Genomic DNA, 19221 nt, shown 5'->3' on the forward strand with positions numbered 1-19221 from the left:
ACCCAAAGTATATTATCTAATCCCAATGGAATGAAAGTAGAAATCAGTAACAAAGATATCTAGGAAATTCCCAAATCAGTGAAATTTGTACGAGAAATCTCTCAATAACTTGTATTTTTTTTTAAAAAAGGAGCAAAATAGGAAATTATTTTGAAATGAATGAAACAAATCCACAGTATATCAAAATATCAGAATTTGTGGGATACAGCTAAAGCATTGCTTAGTGGGAGATTTATAACATGAAACTTTACATTGGAGAAAGAAGTTTCAAGTAAGCTTAGCTTCCACCTTAAGAAACTAAAAATGAAGAAAAAGTTTAAATACAAAATGAGGAAATTGTAAACATAACAACAAAACCAATGAAGTAAAAAAAAAAAAGAAAGAAGAGAAAATTAGTGAAACTTATAGCTGATTCCTAGAGCAGACTGATACAATGAATAAACTGATAGATTGAAAAAAGACAGAACTGACCAATATCAAGGGTGAAAAAGAGGATACCATGCAATAACCAGCAGCTATTTAAAGGATGATAGGGAAAATACAAGCAACTTTATATCTATAAATTTGGCAGTATATATATTTATTTATATATCTGTAAATGAAATTGGGGGGTGGAGACAAGCAGGTCAGATACCTGCATCTCACACTGTAACACCTGGATTCAGGTCCCAGCTCTGCTTCCAGTCACAGCTTCTTGCTGATCTATGCCCTGGGAAGCAGTGGTGATGGTTCAGTCAGGTCCCTGCCACACATGTAGGAGACCTGGATTCAGTTTGGGGCTGCTGGCTTCATTCTGGCCTAGATCTGGCCATTATAGGCATTTGGGAACTGGACCAACAGATGGGAAATCTGTGTGTGTGTGTGTGTGTGTTGTGTGTGTGTGTGTGTGTGTCTGTTTGTCTTTCTCTGCTTTTCAAATAAAATGATAAATAAAACATTTTTTAAAAAATTGGCAATTTTCTTGAATGATATAAAATACTCAAACTCACTGGAAGATATAGATAACCTAAGTAGTCCTGTATCTATTAAACTAATACAACTTGTAGTTAATAACTTTTCCACAAAGAGAACTGCTGGCCCAGACAGCATCACTGGGGAATTCTCCCAAAGATGTAAAGAATAAATGATAGCAACTCTACACAAGATTTTCAAGAAGATGCAACCCAATAATGAGGACAACATGGCCCTGATACCAAAACCACATAAAAATTTCAAATAAATAAATGAATAAACTGTTTTAAAAATTAAACAGATTAAAGAATGACCAAGGCAAGGATGACCACTCTTACCACTCCATTCCCGTTATCTTGGGGTGATATCCAGTACAATAAGCAGAAGAAAGTAATAGGTGTATGGTCTGGAAAGGAAGAAATCAAATTGTCTGTTTCCAGGAGATACCACTAAATGCCTATTAGAATTTAAACACATAAACAACTGACAATATCCAGGAGATGGAACTCTCAAAAATCACTGGTAAGATATCAAAGTGGAATGACTACTTTGGAACACTTTGGGCCAAGAGACGGCCAAGCAACCCACGTGAACCTAAAATGTGCGCACGGAACTCTGTGTGGAGATGCTCACAGAGGTCTTATTCATCATCACCCCACAATGGAAACCACTTGTCCTTCAGCTGGAGGAACAACCTATGTTACATCCAAATGATGGAATACTACTCAGCAACAAAAAGGAGTGAGTGACCAGCTCATGCAGCAACACAAACGACTCTCAAAAGCATTGATCTAAGTGAAATAGGTCACTATCAGAAGGTTATAACTCTAGTCTGTGACATTCTAAGGAAAGCTGGACAGGTGGAGAGACCAGTGGTTGGCATGTTGCAGGGCTGGGGCAGGAAAGATAAGTCATAAAGAAGCATGACTGCATTTTGAAGAGTGATGGAGCTTTTCTATGTTTATTTGGTGGCAGTTATGTGAAGATTATTCACATTTGTGAAAACCTATACAGCTGTACACTTGAAAACAGTGAGCGTACTGCATGTAAATGATATCCAATAAACCCAACTTTAAAAAAAAATCATTAGGTGCAAATGGACACAACAGCAGCAATAAGAAAATATCTGTGACCTGAGACAAGGCAGTGGACATCCAACATGGTATGAGAAGAAAGACATGAAGTATGAACCTCACAGACATACGGGAGAGCATCAGGCTATGAAACATTCAGGTAACTGGAGAATCAGAAAAAGAAGAGAGAAGGGAGTGGAGAATTATTTGAATTACTAAAAAGTAAAGCTAAGAGAAAAAGCAACCAGTAAAAGGGATAAAAACATCAACAATCCCTACTACATTTAAGAGGATGGGGACAATTTAGAATCACAGCTGAGTTCTCTTAAGAAACTACAGAGGGTGGCCAGTGCCAAGGCTCACTTGGCTGATCCTCCACCTGCGGCGCCGGCACACCAGGTTCTGGTCCCGGTTGGGGCTCTGGGTTCTAGTCTCGGTTGCTCCTCTTCCAGTCCAGCTCTCTGCTGTGGTCCGGGAGGGCAGCAGAGGATGGTCCAAGTGCTTGGGTCCCTGCCACCCACATGGGAGACCTGGAGGAAGCACCTGGCTCCTGGCTTGGATTGGTGCAGAGCCAGCCATAGTGGCCATTAGGGGAGTGAACCAACAGAAGGAAGACCTTTCTCTCTATCTCTCTCGCTAACTCTGCCTGGCAAAAAATAAAATAAAATAAACTACAGAGGGGCAGGCATTGTAGTACAGAGGGTTAAGCTGCCACTTGCAATACTGGCATCCCACATGGGAGTACAGTTCAGGTTCTGGTTACCCTGCTTCTGATCTAGCTCCCTGCTAATGTTCCTGGGAAATCAGCAGAAGATAGCCCACATACTTGGACTTCTACCACCCATGTGGGAAACCTGGATTGAGTTCCTGGTTCCTGGCTTTGGCCTGGCCCAGATATTTGCTGCTGAGGCCATTAAGGGAGTGAATCAGTAAATAGAAGATCAATTTCTCTCTCTCTCTCTCTCTCTCTCTCTCTTTCTCTCTCTCTCTCTCTCTCTCTCTTTCTCTCTCTCTCTCTCTCTCCCTCCCTCCCTCCCCCTCCTTCCAAATAAATAAATCATAAAAAATTTCAGTTACAACACAGTGATGCTTGTAAAGGTGCTAAAAGAAAAACAAAACACTTAAACCCAGACTTCTATAACAAGGCAGACTCTTTGAAAACTGAAAACTGAAAGTGAAATAAATGAACACATTTTCAGATGAACAAAAGCTAAGAGAATTCGTCGCTAGTCAGATTGCACCACAAGAATTGCAGAAAGGAGTTCTTCAGGCTCAAAGGAGATGATACCAGATGGAAATGCCGATCCACGGGGGAAAAGGAAGGTCACCAGCCTGGCTTAGCAGGCTGTGCATTATCCGGCCCGGCCTATGGCTCAGACTTAAGATAGTGGGATATTCTCTCGCCCTAACTGTGCCCAGCCCAGCCTTTTTGTTCTGTTTCCCCAATTTTCCCAAGCCCATGAACGAGATCCTGAAATTAATCTAGTAGGTCATAGCCACATTTGATGTCTTAAGAAATAGGGCAAAATGCCGCCGGCGCCGTGGCTCACTAGGCTAATCCTCCGCCTTGCGGCGCCAGCACATTCGGTTCTAGTTCCGGTCGGGGTGCCGGATTCTGTCCTGGTTGCCCCTCTTCCAGGCCAACTCTCTGCTGTGGCCAGGGAGTGCAGTGGAGGATGGCCCAAGTGCTTGGGCCCTGCACCCCATGGGAGACCAGGAGAAGCACCTGGCTCCTGCCATCAGATCAGCGTGGTGGGCCGGCCGCAGCACGCCAGCCGCGGTGGCCTTTGGAGGGTGAACCAATGGCAAAGGAAGACCTTTCTCTCTGTCTCTCTCTCTCACTGTCCACTCTGCCTGTCAAAAAAAATAAAAAAATAAAAGAAATAGGGCAAAATGGGAAATATGAGAGTCCACTGATTTGAAAGCTAAGCATTGATTTTAACTTTTATTTCAGGCCTGTCTGCTTGTGTCTAGATTTGTTGCTTGATCTCTGGGTTGTTAAAACCCTGCCCTAACTCCACAGGCATTTTTATCCCGTGAACATTACAGCTTGTATATGTTGTTTCTGCCTGGAACTTTTCTTGGTATATCTTTGCACGGCTAGCTTCTTTTCAACTTTTAAATTTGAGCTACATTATTACCTTCTTAGAAAAATCTTTCCTACCTTTTCAAAAAAGTAGAGAACTGTTAATGACAGTATGAACTTGAAAAAATTTGTTTTTGAACTTAAGCCAAATTTGTATCTTATAGTGAGACCTTTCTCAAAACTTGTCAGCAATGGGGAAAAACAAGACCAATAAACTATAATGATATTCTTTTTTTTGGGGGGGGGGAATGGTCATTAGATTTCTATGGAGTTTTTTTTGGAATTAGACTGTTTTACATTACTTTTTTTTTAAAGTCAGAATTACAGTGAGAAGGGAGAGACAGAGATCTTTCATCTGCTGGTTCACTCCCCAAATAAATGCAATGACTGGGGCTGGACCAAGCTGAAGCCGGGAGCCAGAAGCTGCTTGTGAGTCTCCCATGTAGGTGTCAGGGGCCCAAACATCTGCTTTTCCCAGGCCATTGGCAGGTAACTGGATGGGAAGTGGAGGCCAGTGTCGCAGGCAACAGCTTTACCCAACACGCCACAACACTGGCCTTGACATAAAACAATTTTTTAACATGAAAGTTTTTCTTTTTTGTTTTAACAGTTTGCATTCCATTCCTTGTCACTTTGTTCCCACTAGAAATGATTACTTTGTACTAATTTTTCTGGCCCTATGTTAAAAAACGTATTTCCATTTATTCTGAGGTTTCTTGATTTTTCAGTGGTCAAGTGTTTATATCCAGAATTAAAAAATGGAAGACAGATAACAGGATTTAGGAAGAAATATTACTACCAAGCAACAGTTATGTTTGAATGCAACCTGGGCTATCATGTTCGAGGCAGTGACACTGTTGTCTGTAACAGCAATAGCACCTGGGAGCCCCCGATTCCAACATGTGTGAAAGGTACAAAGGTTGTTTGTCTTTCTTCTTGGTTTTTTTTAGAGTTTATTTATTTGGCATTAACCATCAATTATACAGAATAATTGAAAAGAATAAATTGTAGCATTTAACTCTGTCTCGTATTAATTTTTATGCCAGGTGTATGACATAAAATTTAGAGAACTCTGCTGTTGTGATTTTGTAAGTTTTTCCACATTATGTGCTTCATGTGGGTATGTAAGTTTCTCATTTAATAATTTTACCTCTAAAAAGTGGATTATAACATTTTCAGAGTAAATTGAAGCATGAGCACTTTCATCTAAGTAAGTCAAAAATGCAAAGTGTAGTTCATGTGAGTGAAATGTGAACATTAACCCCCAAGTGGTTGATCCAGTCTACAGTATTTTCTTTCCTAGTGGTGATCCTTCCCAGTACAAAACCTCTCCATTCCACTGCCTCAGGTTTAGTAATTCCTGCTTGTATTTTTCAACAATCCTTTTAATTCCTGGGGATTTTTTCACACATCCCATAAGTTTATGGTGATGTCCACCCATTTCATTGTTAGGAATGAAAGAGGAAGGATATTTTTTTTTACAGCCATTTTAGCTGCTATTCATAGTGATCCTGGAAGTTTATTTGCCATCATCCAGAGATGAATAGGAATGTGAACTTGGGAAGGTTATGTAAATTTTAAGTGTGTTTACTCATGTAAAATGATTTGGTACCTTTTTCACTAGGTGATAGTAAGGTTTAAGCAGGATGCATTTAAAGTGTTGAGCACAGTGCCTGGTAGGTAGGGACCTCTTAAAGGTAGCGAATATATTAGCTCATGTCCCTACTGAGTTAATATCAATAAAGAGGAGGACCTACAGCATCGTTTTTTTAGTAGAAAGCTTTTATTTAATAAATATAAATTTCATAAGTACAACTTTTGGATTATAGCGTTCTCCCCCCCCCCCCAAGCCCGCCCTCCCACCCCCAAACCATCCTACCTCCTACTCCCTCACCCATCCCATTCTTCATTAAGATTCATTTTTAATTATCTTTATATACAGAAGATTAACTCTATACTAAGTAAAGATTTCAAGTTTGCACCCACACAGACACACAAAGTATAAAGTACCATTTGAAGACTGGTTGTACTGTTATTTCTCATAGTACAACACATTAAGGACAGAGGTCCACTACCTGGGGAGCAAGTGCACACACAGTGACTCCTGCCATGGCCTCTCTTTGTTAATATGTGTTTACTGCTTCCTCAACTTTGCTATTTTACTCTTTTTTGCATAGATCTGTTGACAGCTGACCTGGGGATCTTCCCAGGCAGGACTATGTCCCATTTCCTGGAATGTCCTAGTTTCTTTTATGCGGTGCATTTAAACTGGGAAATTGCTTTCTCCTAAGAGATCCGTCTCTGTACCTCCTCCCTGGCCCTTTTCTCCACCTCATATAATTGTTGTTTTATCTCTTTATGGAGCAGCTTTATTTGAAGGAACAGTCCTTACTTATGAAAAGGAAAGGACTTGCAGGTGCTACTAATCAACTGTTGAGCTTCAAGCTGGAGAGGTTTTTTCCAGTATGAAGGAAGGAATTATCTTCCTGACTTCGGTGCTGCTGTCTCTGGTTCCACTTTGGTTGCAGCAGAAGAGGCAAAAGGAATGGTGGGAAGAGCCTTAGCCTGGGCACACAGGTTCCTAGTTGGACTCTACTTGACTCAACTACCATCATTTCAATGGGCTTTACTTTTCCTGTGGTTAAATAAGGGTTTTGAAGTCAAATAATTCTCAACTATTGTGTCCTAATTTGTTTCTACAAAGAGACTTTGAAAAGGTCATGGAAAATGAAATTCAAAGATCTTGATGCAAAAAATTGGAAAACCATGTGTAGTTTTTTCAGAGTACACATGTTCCATTAACTTTTTGCAGACCCATTGTATGAATATACTTTCTATTTCTAATATTTTAAAGATTGGAGGGGAATTGCACATGTAACATAATGATCAGAATATCTCTTTAAAATTTTATAAGAATTTGGTGCCTGTTAGCCTCTTTGAGTATCTAATTAAGGTACTCAGAGTTCTAAGGGGTTTAGGGTAGGGAGGTGATGATTTTTTGGTGGACTGAGATTATATGTGAGGTTTATACTCTTTGAATCAATCATCTGTGTTTGCTTATGTGTTCTGAGTGGGTATATGGTATATTACATTTGTTGATAACTCTCTGTCCAAAGAGTTGACCATAACTATTTCATAAAGAATTTGTAAAACAGTGATTTAGCTGAGTGCTTAGAAGGTGAAGAGGGAATCAAATGAGAAAAACATTATAAAGAAGAGAAACCACAGGAATTTATTTTTTAAAAAACTCAAAAATTCCTGAGGATTGTCAATCACTTTTTGCCATCACTAGCAAAAGACTGTGTCAAAAGTATCCATAGCAATATGTAATGGTGTTAACATAGATCTAAGTTTGTTAATATGAAAGAAAAGTCCAAGAAATACCAAGCAGAATGAGTAACATGTAAGTTATATAGTATGATACTAGTAGGATTCTTGTTTATTTTAAAAATGTGTTTTCCCCAAACACATTACTTATATGATTTATTATTATCTAACTTCCAGGATTTCCATCCTAAAATACAAATGAGTATTTTGTGCATATATGCATACACACTTGTGCAAATATACATACAAGTTAAATTCCCAGAACTGTAACATTCATAAAATATGTATTTTTCATTTTGATAAATAATCTTTTTTAAATCAATTATCAAAATTAAATCTTTAATAATATATTGATAAGGCTAATGAACTGATAAAATCAAATTTGTCTTTCTAGGTCCTAGGCCTACTCATCCAACCAAGCCTCCAGTTTATAATTATCCAGGTTCAGTAACTCTTTATCCTACTGATATTGTTAACTTCATAGGGCATGTATTAAAAATGATGTTTTAACTTGGATTTCTTTAAGCTTCAGTAAAGCCAACTTTTTTTGACCTGTATTTATTCTTTCATGGCCTCTGCCCTATTTTCTATTATATTTCAAAAATTATTTTTGTGGCCAGTTTTGGAGAGCTTATTATATATTAAATCTTTTTCTTTTCTTTTTTCTTTTTTTTTTTTAACAGGCAGAGTGGACAGTGAGAGAGAGAGAGACAGAGAGAAAGGTCTTCCTTTGCCGTTGGTTCACCCTCCAATGGCCACCACAGCTGGTGCACTGCGGCCGGCGCACCGCGCTGATCCGATGGCAGGAGCCAGGTACTTATCCTGGTCTCCCATGGGGTGCAGGGCCCAAGCACCTGGGCCATCCTCCACTGCAATTCCCTGGCCACAGCAGAGAGCTGGCCTGGAAGAGGGGCAACCTGGACAGAATCCGGTGCCCTGACCGGGACTAGAACCCAGTGTGCTGGTGCCGCAAGGTGGAGGATTAGCCTACTGAGCCGCGGTGCCGGCCATATTGAATCTTTTTCATATGAACATTTTCTTCCTAGGGTTTTTTTGTTTGTTTGTATTTACTAGTCAGTTTTAAGAATTTTTTGTACAATTGGACACAGATTGTTTTTTATAACTTTTACCAACATGAGTATCATATGAATTGTTTTTGAATAATTTCAGACATTACAAAAGTATAGAGTAAGGATTATTTCTCTTTCAAGTTCGTTGAGTAAATCATTGCCAGTGGCTTAGGGTTTCCTTTTATGTTTCTGTACATCAGCATCCTTTTATGAGCAGTCAGACATATAGTCTGGTATTTTTTCCTCCTCTTAAACAAAAATAACATTACCTACACTTTGCACTTTCTCCATTTTGTGTCTTGGATTGAGGTTCTGTTTAGATTCCCAGGCTTTTGTAATGGTGACTTGAATACGTGCCACAATTCAACTACTCTACAAGTGGTCATTTGTCGCTCCCCGTCTTCGTGGAGGAACGACACAGGACCCTGCGCTGTTCTTTTGTCTGCTCGGCCCTCCCCGGGTTTGCTGCTGGTTCTTCCCGGGTTGGCTACCGACCCTTCCACCTCCGTGGAAGGGCAGTTCCCCCGGTTCCCCCTAGCCACTTTCCCCGCTTCCGCGGGGGAGCGGCACACCGCTGGCCGGCTCTCTCGGGGGCTGCACAGGTGTTCCTTCAGATAGATGTTCCTGGTGCATGTTGTCTCTCTCCTCCTTTATAGTCCTCTTCCACCAATCCCAACTCAGCTGCCCACACGCCGAGTACGCTGCTCTCCTCCAATCAGGAACAGGTCCTGCTGTTTATTGGTTGAACTGGAGGCAGCTGTATAGAAGCTGTTTCCTCCTCTCCCAGCGCCATATTGTGGGAGAGCAGATGCATAAAATAAGTCTTAATTCCAGTAACTTAGTCTAGTCTGAGTTGCTCCCCACAGATCCCCCTTTCTTTTTATTTTTGGCGTTGATACGCGCCTGTTTTCCGTGCCCCACAGCACACACTCTGCTCTGCTTGCTAGAGTTGCCCACAGGTGCTTACAAGCCCTACCAATCAGGCAAACCAAATCCGGGTCCTCTCTTCGCCATGTTGTGAGGAGGTTTTTTGGCGCTGATGCGTGCCTGTGTTCGGTGCCCTGCAGCGCATGCTCTGCTCTGCTAGAACTGCCTGCAGGTGCTTACAAGCCCTACCAATCAGGCAAACCGAATCCAAGCCCTCTCATTGCCGTATTGTGGGGAGACTTATTGGTGTTGATAACGTGCCTGTCTTCGGTGACCTGCAGCCGCCCACAGGTACTTATCGTCTTACTAATCAGGCAGACCGAATCCAAGCTCTCTCATTGCCATGTTGTGGGGAGGCCTTATTTTTCTCTATTTCTCTATCTCCGGGCATTCCTATTTCTCCTATTTTACTTCTATCTGCCAGCATTCCTATTTCTCTCATTTTACTTCTATACTTCTATTTCTCTTATCCCCGCGGCTTCCCGGCGCCTGCCCTGAGGCTGCCTCTCGGCACTTCACCCGCCGGCGGCTTCCCGGCTCTGCGCGCTCCGCGGTCTCCGCGCCCTTTGCGCCCTCACCACGGCCTTCGCGCTAGCGTGCGCTCTCCCCGTTTGTGCCCCGCGTGCTCTCTCTGCGCGCGGCGGCTTCTGCGAGTCACACAGCCCAGCTCACGTTTCCGCCACCGGCATTCAGTCCAAGTTCCCCGGGCTAACCTGGCTAATTCAACCTAGCTCACGTCTGCGCCCCCCGGTTTGGCTTGCCATCTTTTGCTCCCTGGGCTAATCTGACGGATTCCAACCTGGCGGCCCATGTCTCTGCCTCTGGTTCCAGATTTTTGCCTTTTGCTCCCCGGGCTGACTTGACAATCCCAAGATAGCTTACGTCTCCGCCTAGGCCTGCCCCCGCGGCTTCATCCTCCCTAACATATTTTTCTCTACCCGGTATGTTTCCTAACCTTTCTTCCAACAATATTCCCCTCTCATTTCTCCTGGCTTCTCCCCACAGTCCGTATCCGAGTCTAAGTTTCTTCTAGGTTTCACTTTCGCTTTCAACCTGCAGTCCGTATCTGAGTCTAAGTTTCTTCTTGCTTTCACTTTAAATCCTAACTTCTTTCCCACAGTCCGTATCCGAGTCTATGCCTAGGCTTTCAATAGCTTCTTCCGGCACCTTTTCCGTCCGGCTTTTCCCTAGGCTCTTTGCTAGTCTCTCTCTCCGGTATTTTCCCACTTCTTCCCGCTTCTTCCCTCCTAGGTTTCCTATCCGAGTCACGGCACCATTATGTTGCTCCCCCTCTTCGCGAAGGAATGACACAGGACCCTGCCTAGGCTTCATATCTGAGTCACGGCACCATTTGCTGCTCCTCCGCACGCAGAGGAGCCGCACCGGACCGGACGCTTGTTGTTCCCCTTTTTTACAAGTCCTTTCTATAGTAAAGAAAGAATAAGTAAACAGCGAACTCCCAAAGCAAGAATGAGTAGAGAGAAATGAGAAAGAACGAAGCAACGAACTTCCCCACGAACTCTCCAACGCACTCTCCAACCAACCCACACCACCATGCCGTCTCTCTCCTCCTATATAGTCCTCTCCACCAATCCGTGCTCTGCTACCCACACGCTGAGCACGCCGCTCTCCTCCAATCAGGAGCAGCTCCTGCAGTTTGTCAAGTTGGTGAGAGGCAGCTGGGTAGAAGTTGTTTGCTCCTCTCCCAGCGCCATATTGTGGGAGAGCAGATGTATAGAATAAGTCTTAATTCCAGTAACAGTATAGTCCGAGTTGCTCCCCACAGTCATTGATGTGTTCAGAAATCTCATACAAACAGGCAGGTGCATGTGTCAACTTTTCCCCAATGACTCTGAGTTTTGTGTATTTCTCATGAAACTTTACTTCTCCAGGCTGGAATCGGGTAAAAATTTCAACCATGTGTTTTGACTTCATGCTTTGCATTGAGATTATTGCTACATTTGAAATTCACTGTGGTTTATGGAGTGAGACAAGGTTCTCCCCACCCCACCCAATAGGCAAGCAACATTATTGCCTCTCCCCAAAAGGTTTGAAGTGTTGCTCATCATACATTGTCATGAAGTGTTTTCATTTCAGAGTTTGATAGCTTTAGCTCCCCCCCCCCTTTTTTTTCAGAGAGAGAGTTATAGACAGAGAGAGAGACAGAGAGAAAGGTCTTCCTTCCGTTGGTTCATCCCCCAAATGGCCACTATGACCGGCGTGCTGCGCTGATCCGAAGCAAGGAGCCAGGTGCTTCCTCCTGGTCTCCCATGTGGGTGCAGGGCCCAAGCACGTGGGCCATCCTCCACTGCACTCCTGTACCATAGCAGAGAGCTGGGCTGGAAAAAGAGCAACTGGGACAGAACCCGGTGCCCCGACTGGGACTAGAACTTGGGGTACTGGCGCCACAGGTGGAAGATTAGCCTAGTGAGCCACGGCGCCGGCCAGCTTTAGCTCTTAATTTACGTCTTTGGTCCATCTGAAGTTAAGTATATGAGAACAGTACAACTTCATTCTTTTGCCGTGTATATCCAATCTTACCAATACCATTTGTTAAGGAGACTGCTCTTTCTACATTGACTGCTACTGGCACTCTTACTGAAAATCATTGAGCTATTCAATAGGGTTTAACTGCCAAGTTTTCTATTCTACTCTGTTGGGCTCCATGTCTATCACTATGTTGCTACCATTCTTTCTTTTTAAGATTTATTTATTTATTTGAAAGGCAGAGTTACAGAGAGGCTGAAGCAGAGAGAGAGAGAGAGGTCTTCCATCCACTGGTTCACTCCTCAGATGGCCACAACAGCTGGAACCAGGCCGATCCAAAGCCAGGTGTCAGGAGCTTCTTCTGGGTCTCCCATGTGGGTATAAGGGGTCAACCACTTGGGCCATCTTCCACTGCTTTCCTAGGTGCATTAACAGGAACTGTATTGGAAGTGGAGCAGCCAGGATTCAAACCAGCAAGCGTATGGGATGCCAGCACTGCAGACGGTGGCTTTACCAGCTATGCCACAGCACCAGCTCCCACCATTCTGTTTTGATTAATATAGTTTTGTAGTAATTTTTAAAAAATATTTATTTATTTATTTTAAAAGAATAATGGAGAGAGAGAGCGAGAGATCTTCCCTCCACTGGTTCACTCACCAGATGACCAAAATGTGGGTGGCAAAGACCCAAATATTTGGACCATCTTGTGCTGCTTTCCCCAGGCCATTAGCAGGGAGCTGGATCAGAAATGGAGCAGCTAGGACAGGAACCAGTGCCCATATGGGATGCCAGTGCCACAGACAGTGGCTTCACCCACTGCACCACATCATCCCCATTTTGTAGTAAGTTTTGACATCAAGAAGTTTTGACATCAAGAGTCCTCTCAATTTTGCCCTTCATTTCTAGGCTTGTTTTGGCTATTTGGGTTTCCTTGAGATTTCATATGAATTTGGGGATGGATTTTTCTGTTTTTGTAAAAAGCACCATCAGGATTTGGATAGGGTTTGCATTGAGTCTGTAGATTATTTTGTGTAGTATGGACAGCTTAAAAATATGAACACAGGAAGTCTTTCCATTTATTTATGTCTTTAATTTTTATCAACAGTGTCTTGTAGTTTTCAGTGCACAAGTCTTTCACCTCTGTGGTTAAGTGTATTCCCAAAAGCAATATTCTTTTTGATACTATTATAAATGGAATTATTGTCTTAACTTCCTTTTTTGATCATTCATTGTTAGTGTACAGAACTATAGCTGATATTTGTGTGTTGATTTTGAATCCTACAACTTTGCTGAATTCATTTATTAGTTTTAATAGGTGTTTGCATGTGTGTGTATGTGGACTCCTTCAGGTTTTCTACATAAAAGATCATGTCATCTGTGAACAGAGGTAATTTTACTTCTTTCCCAATTTGGATCCCTTTTATTTCTTTTTCTTGCCTAGTTGCTTTGGCTACAACTTCCAGTACTATGCTGAACAAAAGTGGCAAACATGGGTGCCCTGTCTTGCTCCTGGCCTTCAGCTGTTTATCACTGAGAATGATGTTAGCTGTGGGATTTCCATCTCTGGGCTTTATTATGTTGAGGAAGTTTCCTTCCGTTCCAGATCACCTTCTAAACCATTTATTGAGCCTGCCTCTATCTTTAAATTTTAATTAAAATTGCCTTGAATTCGCAGACTGATTTTCAGGAAATATTAAAGATAAATTTGCATGTTATACCATAAAATATATATAATGATGTTAAATATAAACATAAAATTTTATGACACTACTTTAAATGAGAAACATTAATATGGTTTATAAGAAAATGAAATTCTAAGAAGGTTTATACCAGGCTAAAAAAATCAACCTATGAATTTAAAGGATTTTAAGCTTTATTATTTTATTTTATTATTCATGTGGTTTTACTGACCCCATTTTCTTCTTTTCTTTCTCCCCCTAGGATATCCTGAACCCCGTGAAATATTTAACGAGGATATAGGTTACTGTTTTTGGTTACTAATCCTGCATTATGATATGTTAGAGCAGGGGTGGGGAACTTTTTTTCTGCCAAGAGCCATTTGGATATTTATAACACCATTTGAGGACCATACAAAATCACCAAACTAGCCTGCTATAGATTTAATGGATTTTGAGTGCTGCCCGCAGTTGCCTTGGCAGGGCCAGATCAAATGATTTTGTGGGCCTTATACAACCCATGGACCAGACATTTTCTATTCCTGTCTTAAGAGTTTAAATGAAAATAGAAGCCCAATAGAACCCAAGAGGATTCCTAGTAGGGGGATGTAACCTTCTTAAATTCTGTTCTTATATGTAGGTTAAAATACATAAAACACAACTCATTTTCCACATGACAGTGTTATTTTACAATGGCAATTGATACATTTTCTTTCTTATTACATCCTGTATGAGCTGCATTAGTTTTTTTTCTATAACAGGCTAGTTTGGCATACTTTCTATAGGTTTACACATTTCAGACAATATATTAAAGAAACTGATGAAGTGTATTGTGAAAATTAAAGTTCACTGAAATGTAAGGATTTCTTGATAATGAAAAGGAGACAAAAATCCATTACTTTCCATTTAGTAGAGTAGTTTAGTAATGGCTAGTCTTTTCATAAAACTCACTGTTGGCTTGTTTTTTAGTACAGTTGATCCTTAGTATCCACTGACTGATCCTAGGACCTCCCCACTTCTCACAGATATCAGATCTGAGGATGTCCTAGTTCCTTATATAAGATATATGGTATTTGCATATAACCTCTCATACTTTAAGTCATCTCTAGGCCATTGATAATACCTAATTCAGTGTACAAACAAAGTATATAAATTGGTATCATAGTGTATTGTTTAGGGATCAATAACACATGTTCAGTACAGATGCAGTGATTTTAAAAATATTTTCTGTGGCTACTCACTAATCCACAGATGTGTAACCTTCAAATAGAGAATACAGCTTTATAAACGCTCCTCAACTCCTGATGGGGTTCCTCCGGGACACTCCTTGCGAGTTGAAGTGCACTGATGCACCTGCCACTCAGCATCCTGGCTCAGCAGTCCGCTGTGGAGTACTGGCCGGTTCCCCTGAGATCACGTGGCTGGCTGGGAGCCGTGGCTTGCTTCCTGCCCAGCGTCTGGACACAGTATCGTGCTATGTTTCCCACCCAGGAAAATATCAAAATGGAAAATTTGAAGTGCAGTTTCTACTGAATGTTACCACTCCGGTACCATCATAGGTCAAAAAAATGCCAAGTTGAACCAACCACTGTTAGGGACTATCTATTTACACTTTATCTTCCACCTCTGTGGTCAAACTGTCATTGTTATCAATAAATCCAGTGCTGTTTTTAAGCTGTTCAATGCTTGGTAACTGCGTGAAATGAGAGGCGCTGGATTAAACACAATAGTTTATGCTCTGACTTGTAGCAACTCAGTAAAAGTAAAAATTCAGAAGCAAAGGAACTGCTAACAGAAGCACTTCTAAGAATTCAGATTTTGTAGGATTATTTAGTATTTTCTGGCTAGTCAAAAATGTACATTGAAGTTTCTCTGCATAACTTTTGCCATGTACCCTGGTGTTTCATTTCCATTTCTAGAGGGAATCTCCCTAGTACTAAGGACTATGTCTTAAAGCGAGTAGAGTTGGGGAGGAAGGAGTTGATGATAAGGTCTTCATTATTTATGAAGACCCCACAAATAGTGCCTGCGTGATGGTATTAGAAATTTATTTATGACTTATTCTACAGATCCATCTTGGGGATCTTCTAAAAATCAGAAATGATAGAATGGATGTAGAATGAAACCGCAGACAATGGGATAATATATTTTTTGAATGACTTTTCTCTAGTGAATTCTAAGAGCCTTTACTAAATAAGTTGATGTGGAAGCTCAGAACATACAATGGAAAGTGATATTCTTTTTTTTTTTTCTTTTTTTTGCACAGGCAGAGTGAACAGTGAGAGAGAGAGAAAGGTCTTCCTTTTGCTGTTGGTTCACCCTCCAACGGCCGCTGCGGCCGGCGCCCGCGCTGATCCGATGGCAGGAGCCAGGTGCTTCTCCTGGTCTCCCATGGGGTGCAGGGCCCAAGTACTTGGGCCATCCTCCACTCCCTGGCCACAGTAGAGAGCTCGCCCGGAAGAGGGGCAACCGGGACAGAATCCGGCGCCCCGACCGGGACTAGAACCCGGTGTGCGGGTGCCTCAAGGCGGAGGATTAGCCTAGTGAGCCGCGGCGCCGGCCCCTCATTAAGGGTTTCACAACTGGATCCTAAACCCAGAAACTTGCTTAGAAGGGTTCTGTGATCAGAGTAACTTAGGTGCACTAGCAGGCATCGTGCTAGAACTAGACAGATAGCCTGTATTTTGCTGTGGGGTTTATGTGAGCTGATGTAAATGAAAATACAGCTGCTATCTAGAGACTCATTTATGTTCAACATCTTCAAACTGTTTCTGTTTTTTCTTAGATGCATGGCTCATTGCTCTGATTGTTGTTACTGCAAGTAAGTATCCCCCGTTTGAACCACTTAAATTGAAATGTTACTGTAAAGAATTGAAATTTAAAAAAATTAATTTTTATGTATTTGAAAGGCAGAAAGAAAAAGTTCACATCTGCTTGTTCATTTCCTTAAATGCTTCCATCAGCCAAAGCTGTGCCAGGCTGAAGCTGGGAACAAGAAACTTAATTTGGTTCTCCCACTGGGGTGGCAGGAACCCAATTGCTTGAGCCATTACCACTCCTTTTCAGGGTCTGCATTAACTCCCAGAGTCAGGAGCCAGAGCCGTGAATCGAAGCCAGACACTCTAACATGGGACACAGATGTCTTAACCACCGGGCTAAATGCCCACTCAATGTGTTTATTCCTAATGTTTTTCAGTTTCTATAGTTTGTTTAGCTTAAGTAAACCAACCTAGAGGAATGAGACCTTTTCCATGATTTACCACCTTGAGTTGGTAATTTCACATTGTTTCATACTCTATATACCCTCCTAGTAAGAACTCCTAATATGTGTTTCCTCAAGATGATTCATAATGCCAGTTTGCTCCCCAAATATGCTTTTAATAATCTTCTGGATTAAGCAAGGCTTCTCTTCTGACTTCCTGCAGACTAAGCAATTGCAGGAAACAGGGTTTAGGTAATGACGAGTCTGGATGGAAGAGAAATGTATAGGTGCTTCAATAACATAACATTTTCTGATCACTGAAATAGAACCAAAATTATTTCTGGTAGATTTTGAATCAATGTAAGTCGTGTTCAGAGTCACATGTTGTTTGCTTCCTGATTCCTTGTAGTTGCTGGGATTGCAGTATGCTGCACCTGCCTGTACAAATGTATTCATGGCCGGAAGAAGAAAGGGTAATTAAAGCATGTCTCTTCCAACTCACTGGCCCCTCTTCTCCTTGACACACTTGGGTGCCGCTTAAGTTTGTCCTCTAAATTGCATGCTCTCTTTAAAAATGTGCCAGCACTCACGTGCCCTACAAAACTGCGTTTCCTTTCTAAAAATATTTTCAACTACTTCTAACATCATTGCAGTGTGTGGAATCTGGGCAGTATTGCTTCAGCAGCTATTAGACTAGAAGATAGACTTCTGTGAGGCTTGACGTTTTAGTTTGTTAGTGAATCGTGGACCACCACAAGGCCACCCTGACTCTACTTTACGTATAACACATTTCCTGGATGGACTGGTAGCCAAAATGGAAGCATTTCTCCAAGGAGGTCTTGATAGTTGTATTCCCTGAAATTTGTATGATGCAAGCCTCCATTTGTCTGTATAACCTAATTAGTTGTAAGAAACTATATAGGTGTGTCATTTAGATAATCCAATTTGATTTCATTTGGAGCTACTCATAGATGTCAAACTGGGAAGTTAATGACAACACTATTTGACTTTCCTCTATATTCTCCTAATTTATTAGGCTGCAGAATGACTGATGGGGTTTTAACTATAAAAATGAAAAGGGGGGAGAATAGAAAAAATGCAAAAATACAAATCTTCTAAGGAAAAGAGTTCTGAAACATCAAACTTAAATTTAAATGAAAGTGTTTACAATTTAATAAAAGATTAGCGATAAATCCTGGAGTTAAATGCTTTGGGATTTCTGAAGGATAATATGCATTTTTACTGTTTTGCTTTTCCCCATAGCTTTAGAAATAACTTTAAAATCAAACCTAGTAATTTTAAGATTTTTTGGTGCTTTTTGAGCTATATAAGAAAAGTATATTCTTCATTCACAAAAAGCTCAAACATTTTTCATACTGGTTATTTTCTAAGTACCCACAATTCCTTCATTTGCATCTTTTGTTTAGAGATGATTGACTGATTCAAAAGTTAGTGAGAGAGAGAGAGAGAATATCTTCCATTCACTGATTCACTTCCCAGATGGCCACAGCTCTTGACCAAGAGTCAAGAGCTTCTTCTGGGTCTCCCTCGTGGGTGGCAGGAGCCCAAGCACTTGGACCATCTTCCACTGCTTTTCCTAAACCATTAGCAGGGAGCTGGATCGGAAGTGGAGCAGCTGGGACTGGGACCAGCGCCTATATGGAATGCCAGTGTTGCAGGCAACGCTTTACTCTCTTAGGCCACAATGCCTGCACCCATTTTTCATCTTAAATCTTGTGTTTATGGAACACATGATATACATATTTGATATCTCTGTCATTTGTGTATGTGTATATATTTATTTATTTAAAGACTTATTTATCTGAAGTATAGAATTACAGAGAAGGAAAGACAGAGAGAGAGAATCTTCCACTAGTTTACTCCCCAGCTGGCTGCAAATGTCTGGCCAAGCCAGGCTGAAGCCAGGAGCCAAGAGCTTCATCCAGGTCTCCCACATGGGGAGCAGGGGCCCAAGCACTTGTGTCTCTTCTGCTGATGTGTCATGCATGTTAACAAGGAGCTGGACTGGAAGTGAGGAAGTCGGGACACAAACCAGCGCCCATATGGGATGCGGGTGTTGCAGGCAGTGGCTTAACCTGCTATGCCACAATGCTGACCCCATTTTAAATTATATATGTGCAACAATGTGAGTAGGAAATAAAATCAGTGGAGTTTTTTGGGTTTTTTTTTGTTTTTTGTTTTGTTTTGTTTTGTTTTGTTTTTTACAACTCCAACAGGCTGGTGTAGAAATGACTCCAAAGAGAAGCAAAATAGCTGTTTCTCATTTGCCTTATTTTAAAAAAAATCACTGCATCAAAATTCTTAAAGGTTCTCTAGCAAGTGTCAATCAAACCCTCCTTAGCTTCCAGTTAGGAAATTTTTTTAAAGCTGAACAATCAGCTGATCATTGTGTTCCCGAATT

At 41.5% G+C, this 19221-nt stretch overlaps 1 protein-coding gene across 14 annotated transcripts in view; it reads left to right on the forward strand.

Annotated features, from left to right (window-relative positions):
- Positions 1–19221, forward strand: part of CD46 (CD46 molecule) — a 41816-nt gene that overhangs the window by 12089 nt on the left and 10506 nt on the right. For 4 of the 14 annotated variants that reach the window (XM_051820509.2, XM_070055225.1, XM_051820508.2 and 1 more), the window contains exons 6-10: positions 4839–5021; positions 7832–7879; positions 13863–13901; positions 16383–16418; positions 17209–17272. In XM_051820509.2, coding sequence (XP_051676469.2) covers positions 4839–5021; positions 7832–7879; positions 13863–13901; positions 16383–16418; positions 17209–17272 — 370 coding nt within the window. Of the gene's footprint in view, positions 1–4838; positions 5022–5156; positions 13913–16382; positions 16419–17208; positions 17274–19221 lie in introns of those variants that run through there. The other 10 variants (XM_051820512.2, XM_051820515.2, XM_070055228.1 and 7 more) reach the window with 10 other exon arrangements.

This window comes from Oryctolagus cuniculus, chromosome 13 (genome assembly GCF_964237555.1).
Source record: "Oryctolagus cuniculus chromosome 13, mOryCun1.1, whole genome shotgun sequence".
Lineage (NCBI taxonomy): Eukaryota > Metazoa > Chordata > Mammalia > Lagomorpha > Leporidae > Oryctolagus > Oryctolagus cuniculus.